Genomic DNA, 23,667 nt, shown 5'->3' on the forward strand with positions numbered 1-23,667 from the left:
GAGTCTTGATGTTTCCACAAAGCCACCAGAAATAAGAAGTGGTCGGTTTTGTCTGACTTCTGAGTGTTACTCAGACACGGCCATGTTATGTCCCGTGCTGTGAGAATGGCATCTAAAGCTTCCTATTAGTGAAGATGATAGAGATTCGATTACTAGAAGCTGAGTCTTACTAAAGCGGAAGGAAACGAGTGACAGACGTCGAGTTACCGTAAAGAACAGGCATGCGGCTCCGTATGTGCCTTGTTGGTTGATCTGAAAATCCCAGACCCAGCCTGTCTCCCTCCTTCACTACGGTACTTTGAATGGTTACGGATCTTTTCCATTTTATTGCTCCGCTGTTCTAACCAGTCTGCAGATTCCGGGTCCTTCGCTGCTGGCCTTGTTCTGTAAGATGCCAGACTGACGGCCTTTTAAATGTCCCCTTTCCGTGCTAGAGGAGCCAGCGTGGCTCACGGAAGGAGTGCCAAGCTCTGTTGCCTCACCCTGATGAAGAACTCCCACTGGATGCCTTCTACAATGTATTCACTTAGTCAGGGCCTGGCAGACTGGATGATTTCCCAGGCAGGCTGGGAGCGTGGATTTGAGGGACTGCTAGACAACCCGTTCAATGTAGATCCTGGGAGGAGGGGACCCTTCCGGGAGCCTCTGTGGGTTGGTTTCCAGAGCTGCCTTCTCTCGTGGAAACAGATTTTTACTTCCGTCTGTTACCTCTTGGCTCGCTCCCGTACAGTGACCAGAGCAAACTCGTCAGGTCCCCCGTGGGCAACGGTGGGTTCTGTCTGAAGCCCCCTCTAGTCCCCTGTGTCTGTTGAGGAGAAAGAAGAGAGGATTGCAGTCCCGGGTGGTAGGGACTTGGCCACATCCGGAAGGTTGGAGGCAGTGACGTGGAACGAGACATCACCTGAGTAGAAAGGGTACCAACTCTTTCTCTTTCTTTTTTTTTTTTTCCCCTCCCTCAGGTGCCACCAATCCATACACAGAAGCGAACTACAAACCAACTTTTCTGTCAGATGATGAATTGAAACACCTCATTCTCAGGGTATGTTGCAGTGAGGCGATGGTTTTATCCACACTTTGACACATTTTCTGAGTGAGGTACCCACGTGTGGGAATTTGATGTCTAAACACCCGTGGAGACCCACTTCGTCTCCGCCTCTGTCTGTCTGTCTGGACGGTCTTCACATTCCTTCCCTGGGGTCTTTGTCCTCCCCTTCTGCCGTTGCTTAGACAAAGCTTGAAGGCCCGGGCTACCTGTGCCTCAGAGGAGGCAGGGTTTTGTTAAAAATGGGTGGTTAAGCATCCCATTCCTGAGTGAAGGTTTTAGAAAGGGGCGGAGACTGATAACGGAGAATTTCCCTTCTCACTTAACCGCTAGCACAAAGCCTCCGCGTACATCTTTACAGCAGCATCCCATCAAAGCAACAGGGCTTCCAGAGACTCCTCTGCCCGAGGAGAAGAAGAAATGGGGAGATGAGGCTTTCCCCTCTTGACTGAAGCGCTTGCTTCATCTTGCTCGTCTCTGCAGAGAGGCCATTGAGGTGGCGCCGTGCAGCATTAGGTCTGCCTCTGGCGAGAGTGAGATCCACTTGGAAACTGAAGAGAAACAAACTGGATTCGGAAACACGTCCTCTTGCAAACTGTAAAAAGGAAACTAGAAAAATCTCACGGGGAGCGATAGCAGCCTCCGACCCCCCACAGCCAGAGTGGGCCTTGCTTGCTAAGGCCTGACGGCATCTGGGCCCGTTTCTTTGAGCAGGCGGTTGCCAAGCCTTAGGATACAGGCTACTCCGTCGTCACCCTCGTTTCCGGCTCTACTTTGCCTTCCGGTCCTCTGTGCATCTGGTCTGTGTGTTCACTCCAGCGTTCTCTGTCCGTCCCCTCCTGATAGGTTGTCTGAATTGGAAAGCTTTCTGCTGCAAGGAACAGACGACCTAATGAACAAACAAGGTTGCGTTTCTCAAACGTAGCTGGTCCTGCGGTGGGGCCACGAGGGGTTTGCGCAGTGGTTCAGCGAGGGCAGACGGATCAGCCTCTTTCTGTCTTCTCGGACAGCCCTGCTGACCCAGCGTACGGCTTGTTTCCTCAGGGGGGCCGCTAGCCAGAAACCAGGGGCAGGGGAGGGTCCAGGCCAGCTGTCCCTCCTATCGAGAAAGGATACGCCTTCCTGAAAGCTTCATCGTAGATGTCAGCTTCTCCAGGAGATGTTACCTGATCACCCCTAGCTTCAGGCCAAGGATTTAGATCTGTCCAGTCTCCGTGGCAGAGGCCAGCAAGAGAGACGGGGGTTAGGAATTGGCCCGCCATCAGCATTTGCCACACACACTTTGCAGAGCCACACCCGTTGGCTAGATTTTCCTTTAGAGGTGGCACAGAACTTCAGCTGTGGTCTGGTTGGCCTGGGGTGGAATGGTTCTGGTGCGTTCTTTGCCAAAGAGCCATCATAGGAGTGCCGCGCTCTGGGAAGCTGTACTACTGTCCCTCCCCGTCTCGTGTGTGATTCTTGTTCGGCCAGGTGTTCTCCATCCCGTATAGGTGCACTGAGTTCTTTTGAACTTCTCTTTTATTTCTGTCAAAATCTATTTATCAGATGGTCCTACATTGCAGTTTATTGTCCGTGATCCTTTGGAGCCTCTTGTGACTTAATAGATCTGCTAGGCCTGCCTTCTGTGTCTTTCATGCACTAACACAACAGATCCTGTTGTGTTAAAACAGAGGCACCATTCCAGGTAAATCCAGGTCAGCAGTAAACACCTTAGACGGGGGCCAGGGCGTCCCCACAAGTTCGGAGTGGCCCTTTGGCCACCACCCTCAGGGCACGGTTACTCAGACACAGATCTGCCCGCCTCCGTCCATCCTTCTTCGTGAGGATGTCCTTGTTCTCAGGGGGGCCTTGCTGAATGAAGACGTAAACCTTGTCTGCAGCATCTCTGCAGAGACCACCGGGGCTGGCTTCACGGGTGCATAACCTACGCGGCCGCATGTGGCCTGGGGCTTGGCTTAGCGCTCTGCTCTTGGCATCTGGAAGGCCCTCGTTTTTGAACAAGCGCCCTTGCGTTTCCAGTCTGGACTGGGCCCCACGAATTAACGTGGCTGGCCCTGATTGCCATACTCCTAATTTGCTGTTTTTAAGGAAAAAAAAATTACATACATAGGTACATGTACATATATAGGTACATGAACGCCTATATGTAAAACACGTGAAGTTCATGTTGTATATAACACATCTATATATTTTTCTACATTTATGTATATAATATATATGAATCAGCTCCTTTTGTAATGACGAATGCTTAATAACTTCTCTAAATTTCGTATCCGATGCCCGCGTCATCAGGGCGTGAGACAAGGATTTCAGTGCTGCTTAAGCTCGATGCTTCGTGTTGGCCTTGCCTTTCCTGTGCCTCTGTGCCCAAAGGCATCAGCGTTGATCTGTCTTCCCCGCTGGAACCTTGCTCCCCTCCCTGGCACATGTCCGTGGCTATGACGTACCACAGAACGCCTGCCCCTTCCGGGAATTCCTGCCCAGGTCCCAGGAATTTGCTTCAGCAGAAGGCAGGGTCCGCTCAGCTGGGGTTTGACACGTTTGGCGGCAGAAGGTGGACTTCTGCTCTTGCTTACCAGTGCAAATCCAGCCGACTGCTTTCTTTATTAAGAGCTTTCAGGATGTCTTCAGCGAAGAGCATGTCAGGGAGCGGTCAGCCGGATTAGTTTGTAACGTCCGGATCTTCCACCTTCCCCCCCCATGTTTTGAAAACCAGGCAGACCCCCCCCAGGACTTCTGTGTCACCTATAACTGACCCTGTTCTCCCCCCGAGAGTGAGCCGGCCCTCGTCCTCCTGTGGCCCGGCCCTGCTGGTGGCCTCCTCCTAGTCTCTGCTCGTCTGCTGTCCCCTGGGCCCCGGCTCCTTCCCCTGGTGGCGAAGTGAAAGCCCGAAAGTTTTGAGCCTCCCCTACGCTGGCCTCCGCAGCCCGCTCTCTCCCTGGAGGTGCTGGAACCCACTTTGCTCAGGTCAGGGCTTCAGGCCCAGCGTTCCCTCAGGGATGTCACAGGCCCCTTTTGTGGCACCTCACTTCATCAACAAAAAGCCCCAAAGCACTCCTCTTGCTAGGTGTGAGATGGGCTGCCAGGGAAGGCAAAGTTATTAATACCTTATTTTCTGACAGAATGGGGCTCCCAGCAGATGGGGCTGGGACAGGCTCTTCCTCTCCACTGTCGTCCCCTGCCCCGATGTCTGTCGTCCCCTGCCAGCACCGAGGGCCAGCTCAGGCAAAGCCCACCCGCGGCTCCCGTCCGGCTGAGCGGCCTCCCTCGTTCTCAGCCGCAGCGATTCGGCCCCTCCTGCTTGCGTCTCCGCGCAGGTGCATGCGCCATTATTGGGCCTCTGGCACACGAATTCATTTCTGAGTTCTTTGAACTCCGTGACATCCCCAAAGGCCCTTCTGTGGAACAGGGACTAGAGTTTCTCTAGGGTTGGCCAAAGAACAGACCAAGGACTAGTGAACGAAGCAAGATGTTGAATCAGAACTGTAGGGGCGAGCACAGGAGTGGGTATGTGGCCTCCCCAGCCCGGGGTTGGGGGGGGAGCCCTGTGGGAGCTGGGTAGTTGTCCAGCTGCAGACTCGTGGGTAGGATTCACACACATGTACACTATGGAGCCTGAGCTCTCGGACACTTTGGTATTTACTTAAGTCCAATAAATAGCATCTTGTCTCCATACCTGCCTTCACTGGGACTTCGGATTGTTACCCGTATTTAAAGTAAAGAAGAGGTAAAAAGAATGTAGGGGGGAAGTTTTGGCTTTGCTTTTTTTTGTCTCTCTCGGGATATAAGCAGCCCGGCCCTGGATGGAGGAATGATGTTTGAGAGCAGCAGTTCTCAACCCTGTGTACGTTGGAATCCTTTGGGGGTGGGGGTAAAAACAATGCTAGTTACCCAGCGCCTCCCCAGACCCGCAGCATAAAAACCACAAACAAACAAACCACACACCGCCCCAAATGTTGAGACAGCGCTCTGTAAGTGGAAGTGTCCAAGTTGAGGACAGACGGTGGCCAGGATGTTGGAGAGGGGATTTTGATCTTCAAGTTTCCTTCCAATCCTAGAGTCTGTGATTCTGCACAGACCATTACAATTAAAGCAATAAAATAGGACTTCGCCGGACCTTCATATTCTCCAAGGAGAATTCTTAAAGTGAATTCAGCGTTGAAGAAATGACTTCAGCTGGACTGTCCCCTTGTAGTCACTAGATGAGATATGTCTGCCGTGGAGAGAATTTTACGGTCGATGAGCGCAGTTCCGTGCTTTGGTTACGTACCAAAGAGATCCTTATTTGCGATCAGAGTGATTACAGATCGTGTTTCCTAAAGTGTGATAAATTGATTATCCATTTCTCCTGATTAGGCAGCAGATGGATTTTTGTTTGTCGTAGGATGTGACCGAGGGAAGATACTCTTTGTCTCAGAGTCTGTCTTCAAGATCCTCAACTACAGCCAGGTACTGCTCCGGGGTCTGTAGGTGGCGGGCAGCCTCACAGCCGCCAGAGAGGTCACCCCCCCCCCTTTCCAGAATAATTAGAATATACAAGTCGTGTAAAATGCTTGCATTGTAACCCCCAAGCCCAAGGCTTCTTCCAGAAAGTTCTTAATTTCTTCACCGAGAAATGAATTTAAATGTAGAGAAAGCTTTTAGGATTTCCATGCTTCCCTCACTGGCGGGTTTGATGCTGATCTCCCCAGCACCTTTATGCTTTATTGCGATGAAATGAATATCCCAAAACTAAAGGGGGCAGGGAGTGGGGGAGGGGCTGCCCAGCAAGGAAAGGCAGATAATCTAATACCAGAGGATAAAAAAAATGGGAATCCACCCACACTGTGTGTGTGATGAGGTGTCCCTTTTTTCGTTCTGCTTAACCTTGGCTTCCCCTAAGAGAAAATGATTGTAATAACCCCTACCGTTTATGATTTGTTCTTCGGAGCAGATAAGATAAACATTTACGAAAGTTTCTAGAGCAGCGCTTTTCACCTCTTCTGTCCCTGGAGTTCTTATTCCCCCACCCATTCGCCTGTTCACCCACTCACTCATTCACATGCTGGTGTTTGCGTGGAAAGCTGGTAACTGAAGAATCAAAATAACACATAAATTAGAAATTAATGTTTCAGGTCCCCCAGAGCGTCTTGCTCTTTTTGGTCTCAGAGAATAGTGACGAAGGAAGTTTTTATCCTCTCCGCAAAGAACGAGGCTGTCGCGGCACGTAGTCTGACACAGCTTGCTTCAGAACGGAAAGGCTTAGAATTAGCACCCACGCCCTGTGTTCCTGCACGGGCATTCGTGGGCCTCAGAAATAAATCATGGGGAACGCGTTCCGCTGAGAGATTCCTGCCTTGGAGGAGCATGAGCTATTTATATAATTACAAATATAAGTAAGCCCTTCTCTGCTCCTGCGTTATCACAACCAAACTCCCGGTGCCTCATTCCCTGTGTCTATACCTAGGCAAAGCGATTGGACACGTGTACGTGCTCACATTTGCAATGCTTGAAACTCTCACGCTTAGAAATGCAAAATAAAGGCACGGCACTGGTTGGGGAAGTTCTACGCCACGTGCTGTTGACTTGCCGGTTTCATGCTTCCTCCCCGCAGAACGATCTGATTGGCCAGAGTTTGTTTGACTACCTGCACCCTAAAGATATCGCCAAAGTGAAGGAGCAGCTCTCCTCCTCGGACACGGCGCCCCGGGAGCGGCTCATAGATGCAAAAAGTGAGTACAGGAGAGGCTGCGGCTGCTTCCTGGGGCCACTCAGACCGCAGCATGTGCCCCGTGGTCTCGGCCTCTGGCCCCCCTCCTCTGCCCTTTATCTGGGTCTCTGGCTAAATGCACTTATCTACGTTCCTTCGTGTTTGTCTCGGTTTTGTTGCACGTACATAAAAGAGAAACAACTCAGCGTCCAAATTCACCGAGAGGAACAACAGCTACTTTGATTCTTTCTGATTTTCAGTCGTTTTCCCCCCAAGAATCTAGAAGTTCACAACTGTATGCTTCTGAGTTTAAAGGGCTCACACCAGTGCGATTTGTTCCCCCCGGAAACATCACCTCTATTTACCTGAGTTACGCATCTGCAGCCTCTTAAGATAAAATTTGACATTTAAATCGAAGATTCTTTGGCCAAAGTGGTTGTTCCTCATCAGTTGCCCGCCCCGGCTTCCTTCTTGCAGCAGTGGAACCACCGCTCCCATCCTCCCCTAGCTTCCCCCTCCCGTAGCCCTCCTGGGCCTCTGGTGTGAGGCCTGCCCAGTAGCTCTCCTCCCGTCAGTCTCAGTCTCGTGGGAGGCCGCAGACTCTAGCAGTTAAGAGGATGGAGTCTGGAATCACAGTGCTAGGCTCGCTTCCTGGCTCCACCATTTCCCAAGCTGTGTGACCATGAGCAAGTTACTTCACCTCTCTGTGCCTCAGCTTCCTGATCTACAAAATAGTACCTGCTTCATCGGGATGTTGTGAGGATTAAATACACGAACGTGCGTAAAGCCTGTGGGGCAGTTCCTGGCACGTAGCAGGCCCAGTGTCAGTGTTGCGATGTTGTGGGTCGGCGCAGTCAGGCCCGACCGCTTTCCTGCTTCCACACTCTCCACTTCCGTTCCCGGAGGGTGACACCTCCAGAGGAATCTTTAAACCGTCCTTGACCCTAAGGCGGTCGTCTTCCTAAGAGTTCGGCGCAGCCCCTGCTACCTGTCTGGCCTGGCAAACTTTTTTAGTGACGGGAGGAGAAGAAGATGAGGATGTTTGGTCCTTTCGCCTTTAAGGCTCCTACCATAGAGTCAGGGAGAGGAGAAGGTAGACGGCAGCCTGCAGCACAGGTACCGCCGTGGAAGGAGTAGCAGGCCTGGGGAATAGATGATTCATTCTCGTGTGGGCGTGAGGACAGGCAGCCCCGAGTAGGTGACGACTGAGGTGGGTTTGAAAGGATGAATTACTGTGTGCCAGGGGAAGAGAGGAACGGGGCAGGGCAGACGTTTCCGGCTGGATACAGAGGTGTAGCTCCCGCCGCCGTGGAGCGAAACGAGCAGGGGCGGGGGCGGGCCAGGCTGTGTGCATTCGGGAGGCGATCACAGGGCAGGGCGGCCCTGTGGGAGGTGCGGGGGGAGGGGGCAGACCCAGGGGGAGCCCTGGCGGCCCCTCTTCTAGCGGCCGCTCGTTTTCCCCAGACGCGTTCTGGGGACAAGTAGCCGGCGGCCGTGGCAGCATCGTAGTCCTGTTCCCCCCTCCAGAGACCGGTTCAGTTGGTGCACAACAGCATAGGCCAGTGGAGACATGAGCAAACCACACGTATAAGCCACACGTGTGATTTAAAATTCAACCCGGTAACTCGAAATGAGGCCTTTTTCTTTTGTATGGTCGTTGAACGCCTGTGTATATTCGCACTTAAAGAATAGCCACGTTGCGCGCGTTCAGTAGCCAGATCTAGACCGGGGTCCCGGAACCTATGTTGATTAACCCCCCAGGGGCCTCTGGCATGTAGCCAGGCTTGAGAATTTGAGGCCGTTCTGCGTCCTCTTTCCCACTCCAGTGTCCACATCTTCCCCATCCTTCCAGTGCCAGCCCAAGCTCCCTCTCTGGAAAACACATACCGTCTCTGCCACTGATTTGGCACTAATCCTACATCGCCTGGCATGATTCCTCTTTCCATGGGGGACTTGCGTTTCCCTTCTCCGTCGGAAGCTCCTGCCAGACGGGAGCCCCATGCTAGATTTCTTTTCGTCCCCAGAGCAACTCCACTTGTCCAGTGGCTGCATTCTGGGGGATCTGGAAACACTTCAGTTGACCCGCACTTACCCACGCGTCTCGTAAGGCCTGAACTGTCCTGAGGAATGTTCCTCTCCCGTCACCTAAAACAGTGAGGCAGGAAAGAAGAGGCTTTCTTCCAGGTCACACTCCCCCTCCTGACAGACAATACTACTCTCGGTTTATCACATTTTGTGTATTGATTTGCAGCTGGACTTCCAGTTAAGACAGATATAACCCCTGGGCCGTCTCGATTATGTTCTGGAGCACGACGTTCTTTCTTCTGTAGGATGAAGTGTAACAGGCCTTCGGTAAAGGTTGAAGACAAGGATTTCCCCTCTACCTGCTCAAAGAAAAAAGGTAACCAATTTCACCGCTTTAAAATCCCAATGCAGCTCAGGCTGGCTTTCTGCTCTGGAGTGCTCAGCGGGGCGTTGGTTCAGTGCCTTGCCGATCCCAGGATGGCGGCCAGTGTGCCACAATCCCCCCCCCACCCCCACTGTGGGTGTAGGGCCGTTGGGGAGCAGAGGAGATTGGAAAGCCCTGGTGGGTGTCACGATGACAGAGATTCGTGGGAGAGCTTCCTTGGTTTAAACTCTGTTTGTTTTAATGTGGTTGAGAAAAAACTCTCTGAGCCACAATCCCAGCCACTTCCTGAGCATCCTACCAATCCACCATAATACTCTGGCTAAGTTCGCCAGCGACCTTCATGTTGCGAAACACAATGGACGCTTCATTCTTCTTGCATCTTGAAGTGTCGTCTTCCCTAGGATTCCACGAACCCTTTCTTCTCGTCTCCCCCATCCTCTGCCATTCTAGGCCCTCCTCCTAGCTCCTGCACTGGCTCCTCTTCTGTCCTGAGCCACCCTTGTATCTGCACTTGATCCATAGGTAATGTCCTCTGCCGCTTTAGCCCACAGCGCCACTTAGATGCCAGTGACTTCCAAGTTTGTATTTCTAGCCCAGGTTTTTAGTTTGAGCTCCAGACCCACACGTTAACTTCTTAAATCTACCTGCTCCGATAGCTCAAGGGCATCTCAAACCTGATCTGTGTAAAAATGACCACGTGAGCTTCCCCTGACGTAAATGGCCCCACCATCATCTAGTTGCACGTACTGGAAGCTGGGGAGGCACCCTCAGCTGGGTTTACTCCCTCCCTTCATCCGGTCAGTTACAAAGTCCTGCCACAATGAATTCCTTCTGCAGAAGTTCTCTGAAGTCTGTTTATCTACCTCCCTGTTTACCGTACCACTCAGACCCGGGCCACTCTCTGCTCTCCCCACGTCCAGCGAAGTAGGCTCCTTACACTTTCCATCTCTCCACACAGTACCCCAGATGACCTTTTTTTTTTTTTTTTTTTTTTTTTTTTTTTTTTTTAAGTTTTTATTTTTGAGAGAGCCTGAGCAAGGAAGGGGCAGGGAGACAGAGGATCCAAAGCAGGCTCTAGGCCCTGAGCTGTCAGCACAGAGTCTGGAGCAGGGCTTGAACTCCCGAATCGTGAGATCGTGACCTGAGCCGGAGTCAGACGCTCAACCGACTGAGCCACTCAGGCGCCCCCAAAATGATCTTTGTAAAGCGAGTCTTTCCATCAGTTTCCTGCTCCAAACTGTGCAGGGTTGCCTGCTGCTCTTGAAGAAAATTTGAGAGTCCTGAACACAACCACGCACCCTCCACTCCTCCCGGCGCTCCTGTGTTCAACTCTGCCGACTCCCTTTCGATGCCAACCCCCCTTTTCTATCCAGGGTCTCTCTGCACTGACCCCTCTGATTGGAATGCCATCCCCCCCTCCCCACCAGCTTTCTTTCAGCCCGATAGCTCAGCGGGTCCTTTAGGGATGTGCATCAGTGTCTGCCACTCACTCCCTCAGGCCGCCTTACGTCTTCCTGTCACACCCGACAGATTTTCTTTCTAGCGTGTTCTTGCAGTTGCACTTGTGCCCTTATTGGTATAGTTGTTTATTTGACTAGAAACTCCATGATGGCACGTCTGATTGGTTTCCCAGTTTCCCAGTAACTAGCACAGACCTGATGCTTGGGAAACACCCCATAAGGATTTGTTGATGAAATTCACAGGTGTCCCGTCTTCCGTGTGTCCCAAAGTGAAACCTTTCTCCCTCTTCTCTAAAGCATACTGTGTATTCTCTCTTCCCTGGCTCCGCGAATAGCACCAGCAGCTAATTCAATCCCAAACTGTTGGCGTTCTCTTCATTCCCTTTCATACCAAGCTTTTTGATATTCATACCAAATCTCAGCAGTTCTCAGAAACTTCTCCCACATCCTTCCCTGCCTCATCCTCACTGCGGAACCAGAGTCCAGTGGTCATCACCTCTTGGTGCATGCTTGTCTTCCTCCTGGTTCTTAGTCTCTTCCAGTTTACCTATCGTTCTGCTTCTCGGGTGTCCAAAGCACGATTTGCTTTTGCTGTTTCCCCACTTACATACTTTTAGAAGCTCTCCACTGCCCATCTCATAAACACATTTGTTAGCAAATAGTCTAAGACCCCAGTAATCTGCCCCAATTTGCCCCTCAATCTGTGTTGTGTCTTCAGCTGGAGACAGGCTTCAGCTTTGCCCTTTCCCTTTGAACCACCCAGAGCTCTCTGTTGTTTCTTGTACAGGGCGCACCTCTGTGCCTTGGAACATTCTCAGCCTCTGCACGTTCTAGTCCCTGGGCCAGTGCTCATCCTTCTTGATCCATCCACCTCCTATGTTGTTTTCCTGGGCAGCCTCCTCTCTCCGGGTAGACTTAGATACCTCTTCCTTGGTATATGGGACGGCCTTGGCATAACCGGCCCTGCTCGGCATATATGACACCAGATGATAGTTGTCTATTTCTGTGTCGTCCTCTCCCCCTAGAGTCTCACTTCCGGAGAGTAAAGCTCTGTTTATTTTTCTGACTCCCTTCTGGCATCCCAGCCCACCCAAGGCTGCCTGTGTCTGCGCACAGGGCGCTGTGCTGACACTGACCACGGCTTTTGCTTTCTAGCAGATCGAAAGAGCTTCTGCACCATCCACAGCACAGGGTATCTGAAGAGCTGGCCGCCCACAAAGATGGGGCTGGATGAAGACAGTGAACCAGACAACGAGGGCTGTAATCTCAGCTGCCTGGTCGCCATCGGACGACTACATTCTCACGTGGTTCCGCAGCCGGTGAACGGGGAAATCAGGGTGAAGTCTATGGAATATGTGTCTCGGCACGCGATAGACGGGAAGTTTGTTTTTGTAGACCAGAGGTAAGAGTCTGTGTATTACCCTTGAACAAGAATGGTACAAGGTTTTCAGCTCTGAGTGAAGCAGAGAAGACTGGGCCATCAGCTGGCTTTCTAAGAGAGAAGGAAGTGATGGGGATCTCTGCTAAAAACTGAGACCTCTCGGAATATCATCATAAATACAGAGATGTTTCCCTTTAATGTCCTTGGCATGTAGAGATGGTGAAGTAGAGTGGTTTGTCCATGGCCAGAAGAGAAATAGTAGGCGTGGTATATGCTATCTGAATGTATGGACTGTTCCCGGGCCACTACAGTGACTGGAATTCCGGAATGTAGGGCTTGGAGAAGATTATCTAGTCCTGAGCTGTCTGGTGGAGTAGTCCTTGGCTGTGGTGATCTCATATGGCTGTTCAAGGTTTAATTTCATCAACATGAGGTTAAAAATTCCTCAGGCTTGATGGCACTAGAGTGTGTTACGCTAAACGAAATAGGTCAGGGAAAGACAGATACCTGTGATTTCACTCATGTGAAATTTAAGAAACAAGACAGATGAACATAGGGGAAGGGAAGGAAAAAAAGAAGATAAAAGCGGAGAGGGAGGCAAACCATAAGAGACTCTTAAATACAGAGAACAAACTGAGGGGTGCCGAAGGGGCGTTGGGTGGGGGGATGGGCTAAATGGGTGATGGGCATTAGGGAGGGCACTTTTGGGATGGGTGCTAGGGGTTATAGGTAAGTGATGAATCACTGAATTCTACTCCAGAAACTAATATTACCCTGTATGTTAACGAACTTGCATTTCAGTTACAAAAAAAAAAAGTAAAAAAAAATTCCTCAGGCTCAGTAGTCATATTTCAGGTATTCAATAGCTACATGAGGCTAATGGCACAGATCTAGAACATTTCCATCGCAGAAAGCTCTGTTGGCCACACTGATCTAGTCCAATCTTATTTTTTACGGGTGAGGAACTGGGGCCCAGCCTGAAGACTGGCTACCTCCAATTCACAGCTTAGTGGTAATGGACCTGAGCTAGGAACCCAGACGTCGTGTTTTCCACTGCTCTCTGCTGCCTCCCTGAGAATATTCACAGGCAGATAATTTTTCTGGCTATCAGAAATAGTCACTGTATGTTGGAAAAGGACACCACCACTTTTCAAGGTCCTTATGGCCCCTGCCACCATAACTTCTAATGTTTGGTCATCCTGATTTAAAAAAAAAAAAAAAAAAAAAAAGGGAGGGGATAGTAAATGGAAATTTGCACTGGGGTTTAGATTGCCTACCACATTTTTATCTGACTATTATTTCTAAGCCTCCTTTCTTGGGATGATGACCCCTTTGAAAGGCTACTTCCTTTCCCTCTGTTTGTATAGCGTTGGTTAGATTCGGGTGCACCAACAAAAATACATCCATGTAGTAAGCCCTCTGAAAATCCAGCCAGCTTTGACCCTTGTTCTCACCGGCGGTAGTGGGGTTCATCCACTGCAGAGAGGCTAATTGTCTGAATTAACTTTTTCTTTAAAAAAAAAATTCTAGGGCAACAGCTATTTTGGCATATTTACCGCAAGAACTTCTAGGCACATCATGTTATGAATATTTTCACCAAGATGACATAGGACATCTCGCAGAATGTCATAGGCAAGGTAAGCTGTACAAAAGGCCTTGAGTTTAAGGCGTCTCTCTTCTTCGACACTAGTCCACATAAGTGTTCCAGAGAAATCTGCCCCCAGTGATGTCAGCCAGCCTAGGAATCTCCAGGCCAGAACATCTCCGAAGAGAAGAAGCCGATGTTCCCAGGCCCTATTTGTCTCCTTACAGAGAACCCGCTGACAGCCTAGCACTTTTGTGTACATAGGACAGTTCAATTTCTAGAAAGCATCTCTTGCCCAGAGAATTTACACGGACCCTGTGAAGATTTAGTATGGCTCCAACAGATCTGATTCTCTTTTCCGTAAAATCCTGCAGTGCCTCCCGTATTTTCCTCTTGACTTAGGGCACAGCCCCATGTTAGCCTCCTGAGAGAGGAACCAGTATTGACCCGTTTCTTCACTGTCCACCAGATCCTGTCCATTCACCTCAGACATGCGTTTCCAAAGAGGCCCCATTTTGCACCTCCACTGCCACAACCCGAGCTCAGCCTTTGTGCCCAGCTGACCACTGTGATAGACATCCAGCAGGCCTCTGTGTTCCCTTCTGCCCCCAGTCACCTTCCATCTTTCATAGTTAGCCCAGTTATGCCCCAGTCGATTGAGCTCCATACCGTCACATCCTGGCTTAAACCTCTCACCTTTAGACTCAAGGCCAAATACCCTTGACAGGCACTCCCTCTTCTGGCCCTGCCCCACCTCCTCAGCTTCACGCCTCACCCCTGCCTGCAGAGAGACATCTCCTCATTCCCTGCCACTCCTCAGGCACTGCTGGATTCTTCCTCCCTCGAGGCTCTGACCTCTTCTTCTGCATAGCTGCATCTCATTCCTGTCCTGAGGGTGGGGGTCCCATCCCGTCTCCTCTTCTATCTCCGGTGCCTGGCACACGAAAGATGCTTGTTTGTTACATAAAAGAGTAAAATGTGAATAGGTGAGTGACCTCTCTGGATTCTGCTGTCCTAAAAATGCTGTACTGCCCTCTGGCTTGATGATGGGAAAAGAACACAGGCCCTTGGGACAGGGCTTTTTCTCATTGCTGGTTCACTTCGTAGCCGATTCCGGTCAGAGGTCTATAACGCAGTCAGTTATTCCCCAGAGCCTCCATTTCGTACACTGAAAACCAGCAAGAAATTCATAAATGCTGTCGAAAGGCTCTGAATCAAACCCTCAGAGACAGCCTGTTCTCCGAGTGCCAGCTCCCTTGGCTTATTAAAGAGTGATGCCATGGAGCCTGAGTGCGCTTAGGACTTGGTTACTTTAATACATGGGTCTGAGGAAACAGCGTTCATGGTTGCTTTGCATTTTCAGTTTTACAGACAAGAGAAAAGATTACGACTAATTGCTATAAGTTTAAAATCAAAGATGGTTCTTTCATCACGCTGCGGAGTCGATGGTTCAGTTTCATGAACCCTTGGACCAAGGAAGTAGAATACATCGTCTCAACCAACACTGTTGTTTTGTAAGTGTTTTTCCTCTATCAGAGGCTCCCTTGCTTCAGAGATCAATGCTTTGGGCTCCTTACCTGGGCAAGGGGGGTACGGGCGACAGCCGGCATCACATCCTTTACTGCTACCTTGTTCGTATCCCGTGAAGCCTCAGGATGGGCAGAAGCCAAAATTTCTCTGTTAACGACACGCTTCAGTACGCGTAGCATGCAGGCCCCTGGCTTGTGGAATTGCTCCAAGAAACAGCAACATTTCCCTCCCAATAAAGCAGTTAGCTTTTGAATTCTGAAGGCCCTGCACACAGGACATCCACGGGTACTGCCGTGCGGAGAAGGGCTGACAAACAGGTGCCAGCTCACAGTAGCCTTGGCTGAGGATGGGCGGGTATCCCTGCTCACCAGGCCGGTAGCCTGAGCACTGGCGGCTGGAGCGTTGCCTCAAAGGCCTGCTAGGTGAGAAGGGAAGGACCTCTTCCTTGGCAAGGACTGCACCACACCTCTCTTTCCCCGTGGTGTCCAAAGCCCCGCCTCTGGCTAGAGCTGAGTGAGGGGCTGGGGCGGGGTGCCTTGCAGACTGGCAAGAGAGGAGGCCTTGTAGCTATGGCGGCGGGCTGCCACAGTCACCGTCTCTGCTGGACCGTGTCCCACACAAACTAGGAAGGCCCAGGCAGGCAGTGAGGCCAAAGGCCGGGATGATGTCCCTTGTGTTCTCAGACAGCGAGGAGACCTGCTGAGCCACTCAGACCCTTCGTTCTCTGGCCCGTCCAGGTCCACAGTGGACCCTGGACACCTTGGCCGAGGTGCGAGCTGCACGATTGTGAGCAGGCCTGACTCATGTTTCCTTCTTGCTGGGATGTTCACAGAGCCAACGTCCTGGAAGGCGGGGACCCAACCTTCCCGCAGCTCACAGCGTCCCCCCACAGCATGGACAGCATGCTGCCCTCTGGAGAAGGTAACTATGTCCCGCAGGGGCATCGGGGCTTGCCCATGAGTAGCTGCTTGTGGCCAGCATACCATCCCCCCAAGGATTTGGTGTCCCCAGCGACCATATTTTATGGAACCAGGGAGGCCTCAAGGGGATGAGCGCTAACCACGTGGTCATTTCATCTTCTCTGCTGAGCCTGGAAAACCCGGAGCTTATTTTGCCTTTCTTGAGGCTGCCTGCACCCTGGAAGCCCTTGAAACAGCAAAGTCCTTGCTCCTCTTGCGCTTTCCCTCTGTGTTGCGTGAAGTGCTTTTTGTTGACTGTGACTGGCTCCTGGGGTGGGAGGAGGGTGGTGTCAGCACTGGGGTATGTGCCACACCCAGTGGGGCTCCTTCCCTGGCTTGGCTCTAGCCCCTGGGTTCTGCGCTTGACTTATCCTTCCACGGGACCACCTCTGCTTGCTTGGCTGTCTTCATTCCCTACCTCTCCATCAGTGACTCCTACATCCGGTCTGTCTCCGGAGCTCTAGGTCTGTCTCTCCAACTGCCTCCTGGACAGAGCCACCAGGAGTCTCAAAGGCACCTGAAATTCGGCATCTCCAAACCGATTCTCTGCACTCCCTCATCTGGTTGGTTAAGCCAGAAACCTTGACAACTCCTTCTCGCCCATTGTATCTGAACACGAAATCCTGTCCCTTCTACTTAGGGACTTAGACTTCCATCGCCCTCCCATCTGTCATCTGGATTATTACAGATAACTTTCTAACCCTAGTCTCACTACCCGCCCGCCACCAATCCCCTTCTTCCACTATAGATCATTCTCCATGCAGTGGACTTTCCAATAACCCAATCTGAGTGCCCTTTCTGTGTCAAGTCCCTTGGCACTCCTCATCGTCCGTGGATACTGTCCAAATGCTACATGGCATCCCAGGCCTTTTCTGATCTGATTGGTACCTGTCTTCAGTCTCATCTATCACTCCTTTATCATCTTCATGATGAGTTTCTTGGAGTCATCTCCCCAGTTTTGTCCTGCCTCGGTGGTCTTACATAGATCAGTTGCTGTGCGTGGAATGCCTTCCCCTCCTTACCTCTCTGCCAAGCTAATTTATACTCCTCTCTCAAGACTCAGCTCAGAGTTCAACTTTTCCAGGAAGCTGCACTTGGCCCTGGATGAGTGGGGTGCCTTGTGCTTCCCTGCCAAACTTACCACACCTTGTTTCAGCCATTGTTCTTGTCTGTCTCCCTGTTAGACAGTGAGCTCCTTGAGGGCAGAGATGCTGACTTGTGAGGCTGGCCGGCACTACAGTGGTGGTCAGGAAACAGATGTTGAGTGCCAGAGGGGAATTAAATGCTTTGCCTTGGCTTCTGATCCTGGAAGCCAACTTGAGCTCTCTGCTAGAATGCCTTTTCCTGACAAGCTATGGCCCTGCTGTCCTCTAGGTCATAACCCTAAGGTTGAACTTCAAGTGGATCACGAGATGAACTGGTTTTAACTGATAATAGCATTTCTTCCTCGGTTCCCCTTTCCCACTCTCAGATTCCTTTGTTGTAGGTGGCCCAAAGAGGACCCACCCCACTGTTCCAGGGATTCCAGGGGGAACCAGGGCTGGGGCAGGCAAAATAGGTCGAATGATTGCTGAAGAAATCATGGAGATCCACAGGCAAGTAATATCTTCTAGTCGCTCCCTTAAACCAGTGGTTCTCAATCCAGGGCCTTTTGCCTCCCCCTCAAGGGATGTTTTGTAATGTCTGGAGACACTTTTGGTTGCCATAACTGGGTAGGATGTTGCTGCTAAACATGCAATGGATAGACACCAGGGATGCAGCTTGCTCAACATCCTGCAGGACATGGGACTGCCTCCCCCCCAGTCTCCCCCGACCCCCAACGAAGAATTTTCCAGTCCAAAATGTCAGTAGTGTCGAGAATGAAAAATCTTGCCTTAAAGAAGCAAAACCCAAACAGGCCAGAGTTAAAGGAAATTTTCTTACTACTAAGGAGCTAACAAGGACAGATGAACATGGACATCACAGGACTACAGGAGAGCGATGACAGCCGGTGACCTGGGCCTTAACAAGACATTCACTGCTTCTAGTCAAAAAGCTGCCTGGCTTTAGTAATAGAGACCAAGCATTTCAGTTAGTAATAGAAGCTCTCTTGAGAGGGCTTCTTTTCCATATGAAAGACAGCAGAAGCAATTTACCTGGGTTTGAGTTCTGGGCCTCTACTTAGCTGTGCTTAAGAGATTCACTTAGCTTTTTGGTGTCTGTTGAGCTAAACCATAAAAGGGGGCAATAACTGTATCTCTCAAGGATTGCCCTAGGAGTGAGAGAGATCTCCGGGAAGTTCCTACAACAGAAACTGACAATAGTGTGTGCTCAAACACTGTTAATTACATCTAAGTCTTTAACAGCAGTGATTGAGAGGGAAGCAGTTATAAATTCATCTGAATTTGGGGAATCGAAAGGAGGGTAGTAACCAGATCCTTAGGAATGCACACTTAATGGAACATAGGAGAAGGGAAAAATTATTCCCTCCTGCCATGGATTTTCTCTCAGGAGAACTGAAAGCTGGTCTTGCTTTCTCATTAGCCATAGAGGAGGCTCTTATCCCAGTGGGTAGAATAGTTCTGTTCCAACCCTCTGTGAATGATGGGTATGGCCCCTTGAGTCTACTTCAAGATGTGGGGCAGTGTGCAGTGATAATCAGAATCTTACCAACCACTGATAATGATGCTTGAAACCACCCAAGAACAGTAGAAAACAGTCCTTGACGTCAAGGATCTTACAATCTTTGAGAAGTCTGTTTTCTTTATGATCACACAAAAAAGGGAGAGTGCATGAGCTGAAGCAGGGAAGGGAGATTGCTAAGAAGTTTAGACAGGGGGAAAAAAAATTGTAAGAGCCCATTCATTGTAGGAGGCTGAGCAGATGTCCAAAGTGTTGTGCTAATAAGCATTATGGAAAGTTAGACTAGAATAGGAAGAGACGAAGGTGAGCATTAGTAAGTTTGGTAAGCTTACTAAGTTTTTAGTAAGCAATTAGTACCCATCTGTGTGTTCTAAGAGTGCATGGTATATAGCTGTAACCTACCTTTGAGGAGCTTATGATCCAGGAGAGAGAAAGCTTATTCACTCCCAACTCTACAGAACTGGGCAATACAGGCCAATGGCCAGAAGGCTACTAGGCAGTGGAGGGAGGGGTACTTGGGTAACCCACAAGTTGCATTCATCCACGTAGAAGCTAAAGGCCTGGTGGTCACACAGCTGCCATCATACTCGAGCTTCACCGTTAGGCCATGGCTTCCTTTCCTGAGGTCCTTGAGCCTGGCGGGCATATATGTGGATTTACAGTTCTAAGACTTTTTCTCTCTGTTTATCTACTATACTGAGAAACATACTAGCTGAGAGCACTTGGACCCCTTTTTCATCACCTGTTGCTTTAGAAGGTTGCTTTAGAAGGACAGCTGCTGCTGCTGCTACCACTACTGCAAGGCTACTTTCTAGGTGTGGCTGAACCACCCTGGCACATTCCATTTCCTTAGAATATTCACTAGATAAAAAGTGTTTGTAGGGAAGAGGCTAAGTCACTTGCTGTGGGTTCTAGCTCATGGTATGCAAAAAGCTACAGGGAGAACTTCTAAGGCCCCCTCCAACTCTGAGATCTGGATACTGTAAGAAATGAAACTGGCCACTCACCTGAAACTCAACCACCTGAAATGCAAACCCTAATCCGAGGGCTTTGTCAGGGAGATGCTAGGCTCCAGGGTCTGCATTCTAGATCAGGGCCTGTGGGATAAATGCAGCTTCTCGCCTGTTTTTGTATATATCATGTTTTACATGTTTGCTTCTTTGCGAGAGAGAGCTTGTGGGTGCGCCCACAAGTGGGGGAGGAGCAGAGAGAGAATGAGAGAGAATCCCAAGCAGGCTGCACACTGTCGGCACGTGGGGCTCCAGCTCACAACCATGAGATCATGACCTGAGTCGGAATCAAGAGCCAGACGCTTAACCGACTGAGCCACCCAGGCGCCCTAAATATAATTTTATTGGAACACAGCTACACTCACTCATTTCCATATGGTCTATGGTTGCTTTCAAGCTACAATGGCAGAAGTGGATAATTGTGACCAAGACCATATGTCCTACAGAGCCTAGAATAGTTAGTTTGATCCTTTATAGGAAAAGTTTGCCAATCCCTATTCTGGGTCTTCATCCTTCTCCTTACCCCCACCCCTCACACACCACTGAAGAAAACGAAAGGCAAAATAACTAACTCCTCTTTTCTCTGACAGAATAAGAGGGTCATCGCCTTCCAGTTGTGGCTCCAGCCCGTTAAATATCACAAGTACACCTCCCCCTGACGCCTCTTCTCCAGGAGGCAAAAAGGTAAGGCTGATGACTCTCAGACTAAGGCCCTTCTAAATCCGGAGAGCCTCTTGCCCAAGTTGAAATACTGGGGGTGGGAGTAAATAATTAGTGATGGTTGCTGCAACAACGTGGACGCTCTTTTCCTTTTAAGTAAATGCATCTATATGAGTTGAGGTAGAATGCATACCGGTGGAGTTAGGGAGGCTTGCTGACATCCTTAGACGATTTATTTCATGTGAATGCAGGAAGGCAGAAAGGATGTTCTAAGGAATGGGGAGGCCACCACACTGAGGGAGTATTTCAAGAGCTCCCATGAAGAAAGCATTAGTGAGTGCCTTGCACCGAAAACTATCTAGTTCTTTACCCAAGAACTGTCAAGGGAGAAAAATATCCTCAGTGTCCAGGGCAGGCACTGGAAATAGGAATACTACCAGAAGCAACTTTGGTGCTGTGGAAGCCAAACCATGCCTTTGCAGCTGCAGAATACCTGGGGGATCTGCTACCTGGGTTTCCTGTGATGTGACAGCACAAGAATTTTATGTCACCAGCCCTCATGAAGAGTTGGCTAGAAGACTGCACTATAAACCACTCTTTTGTTTCCATCTTTGCCAGATAATTTACAAGTGTAGGGGCCATCTTAATTGTAAATCATAAATGCATTTATAGTGCCTGATGTCAACATAGGTTAGGATAATCCAAGGGCCAGCATCTTTGGACATAGATCATCCTTCTCCTGTCTCCCAAGACATACAGAGAGAAAGAATATTAGTAATTTACACAGACAGGACTCCTAGAACACAAATTGTATCAAGCGCAGGACATGGGTTTTCAAAACTGCATTCCTCAGAGGCTCAGGTTACCAGGAGCTGTGGTGCTGGCAGGTGGGATGGGGCAAGGGCAGTTGGGGGAATGGAGAGGGTAAGGGTAAGGTCGGGACTCTTGCTTCTACCAGGGCAGCTTTATTTTATATATGAATCTTCTGTAAAAATTTCTATTTGAAAATAAGTTTCCAAACCCGATAAAGGTTTGAAAGGCAATTAATGGGTAAGAGTGGTCAATGAAAAACCCGAGCCTGAAGCCTGGCTTTGCCATGTGCTAGCTATGTGCCCTTGTATAATTATTTAGCCCTAGTTCTATAGCCTACTATAGGTTAGGACAGCCAGCATCTTGGCACATTAAGCCCTGTTATAAGGTAATATATGTGAAAATTCCTGGCCTTTGTTAGACTCAGAAAATAGCACCAGTGGATGAAGCCTAGGCTTGGCACATCCTCAATCCCTGCTTGCAGGTTTTGCTCTTAGGTCTGTTCTATCCCAAGATCCTCCATCCATATTGGGTCCAACATCTCCTTAGGGTGGTCTCCCCTTCTCTGCTTCTCACTTCAACTTTTAGACCTTTGACTTCCTGGTATTACCAAGAATCCCGCTACTCTGTTTTGAAAGGTTATCACTCCAGTAGGTGCTTAAATATTACTCAGGGAACTTACACATTTTCTTCTCTTAGTCTAACAACTTTATAGGTGACAAAATCTAAGTTCCCAAATATTAAATGCTGGGCTAATCATTTAACAAGTATAGGCCAAAACTTAAATTCAGGTCTCAACTGTTGATTCTTTTCACACCAACAACTGCAGAGATCCAGAAGTGTACTCTACATCACAATGCCCCAAGTATTTTGGAGGCATTTACGGAAATTTTTGGGGGGGGGGGGGGAGGGCGGGGGGGCTTATAAAAATGGGAAGAAATTCTGAATAGGAGTCCTCAGCAACAGGACTTATAAGAGCAGCTTAAACAAGATGGAGTTAGAAATGACAGCAGCATTGTGCCAAAGCCATGAGAGTAAAGGTGGCCCCAGGCTTCCAGCCCTTCCCAGTCACTTTCAAATTGGGCAGGTCCAAAAATGAGCCATTCAGTTTGACAACTAGTTCATTCAGAGTCAAGCTTAAAAAGTGAGGCTCTAAGTGAACCTCCTCGGTCCAGGGAGAGTCTGGACATCCAGAGGCGTAAGGTAGGTTCAGATAAAGTGGCAGCTCCCCTAAATATCATCTGCATCTGCAGTCTTTTTTTTTTTTTTGGAGGGCAGGGGAGAGGTGTTGAGGGGGGAAGGACCTTTTCAGGGGTCTCCCAAGGCCAAAACTATTTTCATAATGTAAAACTTTTTTTTCTCCCACTGTTAATACAGGAACTGACAGTGCAAAAGCAGTGTCGGGTAAAACTGCTGGTGCTTTTGCAAAAATCACGGCAGTGGCACCAAACTGTACTAGTAGTCACTGTAGTCTTCAGCATCAACTCACAAAAAAATAAATTTGCAAGCCAGTTTTAGAATGTCCTTAATAAGCAGTAAAAATACCGCATAAAATCCTGGAGTCAATGTTTTCATGCTGATACAACTGGGAAATGTGCATGAACTATGTACTGCCCTGGTTGCCTCAAAGGAAAGCACTTGCATGACCAAGTTACGAGCTAAACAAATTGCTTTTGTCATAGCATAGACCATTTTCACTACTGCAAACTGCGGTTATTCAGACTTGAGTATTTAGAGACATTTTCTTGAAAATGTACATGAGTGCAAGGAAAACAACTGACAGTGTTTGTTGCCAGTGAGAAAATTTTAGCTTTCAAGCAAAGATTAGAGTTTTTGGAAAACTTGTATCTGCTACTTTGAGCTCACCAGTTTCCCGGAATTTAAAAGGTATTTCTGCCGATAGAGGCAATATTAAGGATGGTGATGTTTTGATGTATGGTGAAACGTGTCAATATTTAGATCTGCCTGACTCAGCCAGTATTTTCCAAATGACCAATGCAAAATCATGCAAAGGTACACCGATGCATTTTTATATACTAGAGTACAAGAATTTCACCGATAAGTTTCAGATTCCACGTTGTACCTAATCTTTAAGAAACTTCCACTTGAGTCTTGATATAGAATCATCAGAATACCAAAGTTATTTGAAAAGACTATTCAAATATACCTCTCTTTTCCACCAAACAACATCTAAACAGGAAAAGAAAATGAGAATCCAGTTAAATCCAGTTAAGCCAGACATTTGATTTAAAAAAAAAAAAAAAAAAAAAAATTTCTGAACTTTTGTTGTTTTAAAAAAGCTATTTTTCATTAAAATGCTATTCAGGTTAACATATAATAGGTTTATTAGATTTAAAAATTTTTAGTTGTAACTTCGCATATAGGAAATATTGATAAATACAGCATACATAAACACATGGTCTTTGGAGTTTTCAATTTGTAATGCCACCTACTGGCAAGACTCGCAATCACTGCCTCCTTGGAAATCTAATCAGCTGCTGAGGTTTTA

The 23,667-nt window shown here is 49.0% G+C and overlaps 1 protein-coding gene across 19 annotated transcripts in view; it reads left to right on the plus strand.

Annotated features, from left to right (window-relative positions):
- ARNTL (aryl hydrocarbon receptor nuclear translocator like) overlaps positions 1-23,667 on the plus strand; it is a 169,629-nt gene that overhangs the window by 144,195 nt on the left and 1,767 nt on the right. For 10 of the 19 annotated variants that reach the window (XM_045038973.1, XM_023239578.2, XM_023239586.2 and 7 more), the window contains 10 exons: positions 960-1,039; positions 5,399-5,491; positions 6,636-6,753; positions 8,983-9,132; positions 11,757-12,003; positions 13,513-13,619; positions 14,931-15,081; positions 15,930-16,018; positions 17,528-17,651; positions 20,279-20,372. In XM_045038973.1, coding sequence (XP_044894908.1) covers positions 960-1,039; positions 5,399-5,491; positions 6,636-6,753; positions 8,983-9,132; positions 11,757-12,003; positions 13,513-13,619; positions 14,931-15,081; positions 15,930-16,018; positions 17,528-17,651; positions 20,279-20,372 — 1,253 coding nt within the window. The remainder of the gene's footprint in view (positions 1-959; positions 1,040-5,398; positions 5,492-6,635; positions 6,754-8,982; positions 9,133-11,756; positions 12,004-13,512; positions 13,620-14,930; positions 15,082-15,929; positions 16,019-17,527; positions 17,652-20,278; positions 20,373-23,667) is intronic. The other 9 variants (XM_023239582.2, XM_023239587.2, XM_023239591.2 and 6 more) reach the window with 3 other exon arrangements.

Source organism: Felis catus, chromosome D1, assembly GCF_018350175.1.
Source record: "Felis catus isolate Fca126 chromosome D1, F.catus_Fca126_mat1.0, whole genome shotgun sequence".
NCBI classification, from domain to species: domain Eukaryota; kingdom Metazoa; phylum Chordata; class Mammalia; order Carnivora; family Felidae; genus Felis; species Felis catus.